At 44.4% G+C, this 8407-nt stretch overlaps 1 protein-coding gene across 1 annotated transcript; it reads left to right on the top strand.

The window, feature by feature from the left end:
- The first annotated feature begins 4679 nt into the window (after nucleotides 1–4679).
- On the top strand, nucleotides 4680–5267 carry LOC149260245 (uncharacterized). Its single transcript, XM_089457462.1, has one exon. It carries the CDS (start codon nucleotides 4680–4682, stop codon nucleotides 5265–5267), a length of 588 nt encoding a protein of 195 aa, XP_089313588.1.
- The last annotated feature ends 3140 nt before the right edge of the window (nucleotides 5268–8407 follow it).

The raw sequence follows: 8407 nt of genomic DNA, 5'->3' as shown, positions 1-8407 counted from the left end.
ACTCTTTTGATGGTCAACCTAGAATTATTCAAGCATCAAGCTGATTGTTTCATTCAGGAAATGCGTACCCCTATCACTCATCAATATCTTAGGTCACTAGATGACCCTTTTTTTTTTTTTTTTTCGCGTGTGCGGTGCAACGGTGATTCGATCCAGAGTGCATCTGTGTGCTGCTCCACCGACATGGCGCTAGGAGGGGGTCCTTAGGCCGATCCTCCTCTTCCTCCTAAGCTGACGACGTTTAGGAAGCTTGTAGATGCATGCAACAAATGCCCAACAAACGAACACCAACAGAAGTTTGTCAAAAGGTTGGAAACCATCCCCACAGTTGCCCTGTCGACTGAAGAAGAACCCTATAGATCGGCTCTGAACTTAGCAGAACGAGGGCTCATCAGGTGGTTCACTAGGCTCTGGCCCTCGCCTAAAGCTGTTGATGCCTGGGTGCAAAGGAATTGGAGATCTCTGGTCAAAGAAGGAATCAGAAGTCACTTAGTCGGTAAGGGCTTCTTCGTGTTCGTCTTTGATTCGATAGAGGATAGGAATCTCATATTCAGAAATGGCCCGTATTTCATGGGCCCTCAGGGTCTGTACTTGAACTAATGGACCCCAGATTTTGATTCAACTCAGGATGTTCCCTCAGCTTTCCCCTCGTTTGGGTACGCCTGCCTCACTTACCTCTGCACTGCTGGAACCCCAAATCTCTAGAAACCATAGGCAATAAGCTCGGAAAATACATAGATCATGCAGAAAGGAGGGACCAGTACTCTTGTGCGAGAATTTGTGTAGAAGTCGACCTAGAGGAAGGCCTCCCTGAAGCTATAAAGCTCACGGTGGCTGATTGGTCTCACATTCAAGTGTTAGACTATGAGCAACTCCTGTTTAAATGCTAACATTGCCATGGCTATGGGCACTTTGCCAGGCTTTGCAAAAAGAAAACAAATGAGGAGGTCGAGAACTCGAAGGGAGATCAATGGAATCAGGTCCAGAAATCAGCACCAGCTAAATAGAACAACAGAACAAAAAGGAAAGGATTTCCCACGGGGAGCAGAGCACCTCCCATGGTACAAGGAGAGGGGAGCACAGGCCCTCCAAGAGTAGAGACATCCAACAATCCCTTTGAAATACTCAGCACACCAGAAGAACCCCTAGCTCCAGCAGTCGAAGAGGCCGAACAACAGCCCATTACTATGGTAGAAGATAAAAGACTGGAGGAAACATGCCCTCTACAAGTCGGACCTCCAAGAGGTGCCTCTAGCCCCCCATCCTATGCATAGATGACAAGGAAGAAGTCTCCAGAGATCTCTGGATCCTCGGAAGATGAGACAATCGAGAGGCCTTCGAAAAGAGTTGGGATGAAATCTCACAGAGAGGCAAGGGAAGAAGAGGTTGAGAGACAAAAAATGCAAGGAAGCCAACCCACAATTGAGATGTCCATCGATAGAAATACTAGAACCAGGCCTCCCAAGGAAGGGTCTGCTCCCCCCTTTGCTGGTAAATATTGCGACTAGTCTCTCGGAATTACAGAGGCTTGGGGAACCCATTAAAAGCTGAAGCTGTGAAGAAGCTTTTGAAATAAGAATCCCCCGAGATCCTCATGCTCCAAGAGACTAAAATAGAAGGGGATGCCCTTCTCAACCTCAACAAAGTAAAATGGAAAACAAAAGCCGAAAAAGCAGTAAGTGCAAGGGGTACATGTGGTGGGCTTGCCACTCTCTGGGAGGAAGACAAATTTCATCTCGAGAGCTCCTTCCAAACGCAGCATTGGATCTATATCGAACTCCAACACCTTGCAAGTAAGATCACCTTCGACCTCTTTAATCTTTATGTCCCAGTCCTCTATGCAGAAAAGAAAGATTACTGGCAAACCTTGTCCAATTTTCTAGATGCTTACTCCCCCAAGAATATAATTCTAGTAGGAGACTACAATCTAATCTTTGAGCCAAAGGAAAAAAGAGGAGGAATCAGCAGTAGGGACCATTTCCTTCCCTTCATGGAAGACTTGATTCAACAATGGGACTTACTGGATTTTAAGCCAAAAAAAGGGCTCTACACTTGGTCAAACAACAGAGCTGGGGCGAAGCATATATCAACCCGTTTGGACATATTTTTACTTCAGAGCACCTTCCTCTCCGAAAATAAGATTATCTCCACTAAAATCCTGCCAAAGTTGACATCAGATCATAAACCCATTCTTTTACTGTTCGAAGAAGAGGAAAAACTGGGGCCCATCCCCTTCCGGTTCAGCCCCCTCTGGACAGACAGGGAAGGGTTTATGGACACAGTCTTGAAGGCTTGGTCCATCCTTGTTCTTGGATCGCCCAGCTATGTGTGGGAACAAAAACTAAAGGCCACCAAAACAGCCTTGAAAGAATGGATAAAAAAGCCTTCAGACTCCCCCACTAGGCTTAGAAAGCAGACCACCAAGCAGTTGCTCGATCTGCAACTGGACATGGAGCTGCAAGACATTACCTCTTCAGAAATTCAGAATGAGCAAGAAGCCCAACTTATCACTCTCCGATCATTCAGAGTGGAGGAAGAATCCTTGAGGCTCAAATCTCATAATCTCTGGCTCGTGTCTAGAGACAAAAAATTTTCCTTCTTCCATAAGCAAATTCAAGCTCGTCTTTCTAGAAATCACATTGTTGAAATTACCTCCCCTGATGGGACTGTCCTCAAAGGTACAACTCTGTTAAAAGAGGTTGCAACCTCTCATTTCTAGTAGTTGTACAAAGAAGAAGGTTTGGACGATGAGGAGGAATCATCAGACTTCCTCACTCACGTTCCAAGAATGGTAAACGAGGAGGATAACTCAAGACTCATGAAGCCCTTCACTGAAGATGAAATCAGCAATGTCATCTGGATGATGGAACCAGACAAAGCTCCAGGACCCGATGGGTTCTCCATTCATTTCTATAGAATTTGCTGGGACATCATCAAGGCTGATCTATTTCGAATGATCAAAGGCTTCCTCCAAAAGCCAAAGTGGGAGGAAGCACAAACTCCACTTTCCTAGCGCTAATCCCAAAAGAAGTGAACCCGGTGGCTTTTGACTGTTTTAGGCCAATTTCTCTTTGCAATGCATCCTACAAAATTCTCTCCAAACTTCTTGCGAATAGAATTAAGCCTCTACTGGAAAAACTCATCTCTCCCAACCAAGGTGGGTTTGTTAAAGGTAGGCATATCCTGGATAATGTGATCCTGGTGTAGGAAACCATTCATTCCAGCCATCAACGCCAAGAGCAAGTGATGCTCATTAAGTTGGACATGGTGAACACCTTTTATCGAGTAAGGCACTCTTTTCTCCTCCAAGTTCTTTCTGCTTTTGGCTTTAGCTCTAATTTTATAAAATTGATTAAAGCATGTATAGGAGAGCCATGGATAGCCCCTTTAGTAAATGGTAGGCCGACCAACTATTTCAAATCTTCGAGGGGCATAAGGCAAGGCTGCCCACTGTCCCCCTTCCTGTACATTTTGATGGCAGATTCTCTAAGTCGAAAGCTGACAACAGAGAAGTTAAATGGGACACTTCCAGGCATCAGGGCGATGAGAGGAACAAACCCAATCAACCACGCCTTGTTTGCCGATGACTCTCTTCTCATGGGAGGTGCCTCCATTAAAATTGCAAGGGATTTTAACGATGTTATTCAAAGCTTCTGCAGAGTTTCTGGAGCTCTGGTCAATAGGAGGAAAAGTGCAGTGTATGGCTGGGCGGTAGATCAACAAACCATTCTTCGGATTGCTCAATCCCTAGGCTTCATGGGCTTCGCCTCCTGGGATAAATTCAAGTACTTAGGCCTGCCTTTAACTCTGGGAACCAGCAAGGCCCCTCATTGGCTAGAAATTATCAGCAAAATTAAGGCAAAAATGACTGCTTGGGGCGGTCAGTGGCTTACCACAGCTGGGAAGCTTATCCTTGTAAAATATGTTCTCTCCTCCCTTCCAATCTATCAGGCTTTGTTTCTTTTGGCTCCAAAAATGATCACCGAGCAAATTTCTAAGTTGATTCAAAATTTCCTATGGCAAGGAGGAAAGGGGAATAAAAAAAAAATTCACCTAGTAAGTTGGGACATTGTGAAAAGGCCATTATCAGAAGGTGGTCTTCAGGTAAGAGACCCCGGGTTGGCCAATCTGGCTTTGGGAGGAAAGATTCTTTGGAAAATATTCTCAAATCATCGACATCCTGTAAGCCAAGTACTCATTAAAAAGTATTTGTGCGGGCTCTCAATAAACAATATGGATGAAGGAGCCTCATGTAAAGGAACCACTCTATGGAAGCTATGCAGCTGAGGTTGGGATTTTTTTAAAGATCACCTGTACATAATCCCTAGAAACAGGAAAAGAATCAGGTTGTGGGAAGATAAGATCATGGGCCTCCAACCCCTCAAATTCGCCCCTGAATTCGCAGATCTGCGTGACTGGCTCACTCAACATGGCATCCACAAGCTGGCAGATATTTCTTCATGGGACTCTGGTGGGAATTGGATCGCCTGGGCTTTCCACTACCTCCCAGATAGGCTACATCCTCAACATCGCCTCTTCCTTGCTGTGATCTCGGGAATGGCTCCTGTGCACCTCCGCTCAAGGGACAATTGGGGTTGGGGGAAGACCAATGCTTACACATCATCGCAGGGCTTTGTAGCTCTCCAAGAACAACACCCGCAGATCCACTCTCCTTCACTATGGCTCACGTCTGGGATCCCTTTGGTCTCCCAAAGATAAAAAATTTCCGCTGGGTTCTCATGCATAGAAGGCTCCTGACAGGAGACAACTTAGTGAAACATGGAATTATTGGGCCCCATAGATGCTCTCTCTGCTGCTTGGCTCAGGAAATGCTTGATCATTTGTTTATTGACTGCCCCTTCACTCAAGAAGTATGGATGCAGGCTATGCACGAGCTCAATGCTCAAACCCCAGCACAGCTCACAGTAGTTAATTTATTCGCCTCCTGGAAAGGGCGATCCCCTCACGTGTTGAAGAGAAAATCCATGTGGGCCAAAATCTGGTATGCAATACCAAAATTCATTTGCTGGGAAGTGTGGTTAGCAAGGAATGAAGCCACTTTCAAAAACAGTCTGCGCTCTCCCATTGTAGTGGTTACCAAAGCCAAAGCATTGCTGCTGGAAACTATCGAGAATCGGCCTCATAATCCAGACAATGCGCTCCTCCCTGAAGAGATCAGCTGTCTCAGTGAGTCTCTGAGGCATGCCAGCAATAAAAAGAACCCCTCTTGGCCTTCTACAACCAAGAGTGGCGGCTCCGGAACTTGAACTGGATTTTCAAAAGTGGTGGAAGAAACAGGGCAAAGTCACAATATTCTTCGACAAAGCCTCCAAAGGAAACCCGGGGATATTAGGAGCAGGGGGTGTAATCTACTCCCCGGACAGGCACAACAAAGACAGTTTCAGTTGGGGCCTAGGATAGAGCACTAACAACTAGGAAGAAATCTTAGGACTGCTCAAAGCTTGCCAGCTTGCTCAAGGGAACGGAGGAAAAAACATTCAAGTCTTCGGGGATTCAGAAATCCTGATAAAAATCTTAAACACAGGTGACTATCTCAACAATCCAGCGCTCAACAAGACCCTGCAGAGACTCAGGAAAGTGCTGCAGAACTTCACCACCAGTTCCTTCTATCACATCCTCCGAAATCTAAACAAGCAGACATAAGGGAAAACATGGGTTGCCTCTTAGCCCAAGGAGAACTTTCAAAGAATGACGAAGCACCTGTTTGGTACCCTATTCCATAAGAGAGAAGTTTCCGAGCTGTGCAAGAACAGGACAATGGCGGCAATGTTCTCCTTGTTACGCCCTCCAACCGGCAAAGTATCTGTCTCCATGTTTTTTCCAAATAAACTTCACAGGTTACATACAAATGATCTCATCACTTTTGAACTCTGATGACTACTCGGTCTTTGTCATGGCTCTGTTACAACATTATAGATAGGACCTCATACCCTACTCGTCCCACTCAACTCGACCATTACTCCTTCTCGCTTAAGGTATTTTCTATGCATTCAACAAACAAACAAATTTATAAAACAACGGCTCAGTTAAATATATCCATGAAGGTAGACGAGAACAAAGCTGATGTGTTGAAGGATTCGATTTTGGGCGCCTTCAGGATTCGATTCTTCCTATCATCGAGAAACGGAAATGGATCATAAGTTTGTTCCTCTTTTTGATGCTCCTGTGCTTCGTCTCCAAGGTATCCTATGTAACTACAACAACAACTAATGCGGAAGATGGGTTCTCATCGCATGGCCAATGAATCATCTTAGGATTCTGTTGATGCTGTGTCAAATGAAAGAAATTCGCTGAAGAAATATGTAATAGGGGTTGATTAGGCTCTGACCCAACCTTTTATCACTAAATAAAATTTAATCGTTCCTATTAAAAAAAAATATCTTAGGGCACCCAAACCGCGTTAAGACATATTCAAACAGGAATATCATAGCTGTATCAGCAGTACAATCCTTCACCTGATGTGCTTCTGCCCATTTGGTTAAGTACTCTGTTGCATTAATGATGTACTACGTGCCTATCTTCCTTCCTGGTGGTTGTATTGGACCTATAAAGTAATTTCCCATTTGTCAAATACTTGTAAAGAAACCTGAGGGTTTAAAGGCAATTCATCTCTTCGCAAAGGATTTCTTGTCCTTTAAAAAGCATCACATGCTTTACAAAAAGCCTTAGAATCTTTATGCACTATTGGCCACCATAACCCTGCACGTAAAATATTCTCCGTGGTGGCTCTACCTACATGTTGTCCTCTCGCCACTCCTCCATGTGCTTCAATGAGGATACTAGTGCGCTCAAAGCCCAGAACATATCAGCACAATATTTCATCTGTTCCCATCTTATACAAATGTTTCGCTATAACAGAAAAATCAGCTACACGGACCACTAATTCCTTTTTCTATTGAGTAGAATAGCCTTCCGGGGCTGTACCTGTGGTAAAAAACTGAATGATATCAGCAAAGTGGTCATCCGCAACGTGCACAACAAAGAGTTGCGCATCCGAAAATCCTTCTTCCAAATTGGTTGGTTCTTCACCTGTCTCGATTTGGCTTAGGTGATCCGGTCCTACGTTCAACCGTCCAGGCTTCACTATTACTTCAAAGTCATACTCCTGGAACAACAACAACCACCTACAGATCTTCCCCCCAACACAGGCTTGTTGACCAGGTACTTGAGAGCGGAGTGATCTGTGTACATTTTGAAATGTGCGCCCAACAAATAATGTCGAAACTTTTGCAGCGCATAGACCATCGCCAGCCCTTCGTGCTCTGTAGTGGAATAGTTCTTTTTGGCTTTTGACAGTTTCCTACTTGCAAAGGCTATTGGATGATCAATATCACCTTCGCCAGGTTGGGTCAATACCGCACCCAGCGCAATACATGAGGCATCTACATGCACATGGAACTCTTTCTTCCAATCCAGAAATACTAAGATGGGTGCAGTCACCATCTTGTCCTTTAACACATCAATACTCTGTTGACACTCATTCGAACACTTTATGTTTCTTCCCTCGCGAATTGCACGAGTGGCTGTCTAGATTGGCGGATAGTCAAGGTACGCCAAGACTTGAGGGCCCTATTGTGTGGACTCCAGAGCTAGTGAGGTGATTGGAATCTTCAAAAAATAATATTGCGCGGGCTGTTGATCACTGGATTGATCGTATCATAGGAGGATTCATCACTGAGCTCGCGATTGATACGTCCATCAGCTATAGTGAAGCAGAGCGCAGGCTCTTTAAGGGACCGCGAGGTAAGTATTTAAAATCTATGAAAAATTTGACTAAGATGTTATTGTGTGAAAAATGGATTATGCCATTACCTTGATGTTTGAGACTACACAAAGCCTAAAATCCTTCACAAGGAACAGAGACTCGGGCTCTGAATATAGTCCACTATTGGGATCCTCTTCAGGCGACGATGAAGGAACTATCCTGAATACACCTCGAATTGCACTCCAGTTGGTAAGTTAGGGTATCCTGCGGATACCTCATCCATCCACTCCACCTCCACTACATACACCTACACCTTCACTTCTATGTGGTGAAGTAAAATTATAAGTGCAGACACGAACATATTCCTCTAGCTCGATAATGGGTCTAGCCACAACAGATACATTCTATGGAAGATTTCCTTAGGATAGAATCAATCAAGACGGCCTACCTCTTGGTCACTTATCCTGTTTGATGATGTCCTCGCTTGCTTGCTCCAGCTATCTCTCGCTTCCTTCTTCAAGCTCCCGAAACAAGTAAACAACAACAGAAAACAAACATAATAATAGACAAATTGTAATTCAACCTACTTAACAAGTCAAAAAACATTAAGCCATGAATATGTAGAATTACAAAACATATAGGAAATCAATCGATAGTTGCATATATTAATATCAAAAAGAG

Source organism: Pinus tabuliformis, chromosome 6, assembly GCF_031772625.1.
Source record: "Pinus tabuliformis cultivar Carrire ecotype Pingquan chromosome 6, CPIR1, whole genome shotgun sequence".
In the NCBI taxonomy this organism is placed as follows: domain Eukaryota; kingdom Viridiplantae; phylum Streptophyta; class Pinopsida; order Pinales; family Pinaceae; genus Pinus; species Pinus tabuliformis.
Note: the sequence above shows the minus strand (reverse complement) of the source record. Positions and strands in the feature narration are given on the sequence as shown.

Bases quoted from the DNA above. Each gene is read 5' to 3' on its own strand.
- LOC149260245 (XM_089457462.1), top strand. From the start codon at position 4,680: ATGGCTCACGTCTGGGATCCCTTTGGTCTCCCAAAGATAAAAAATTTC.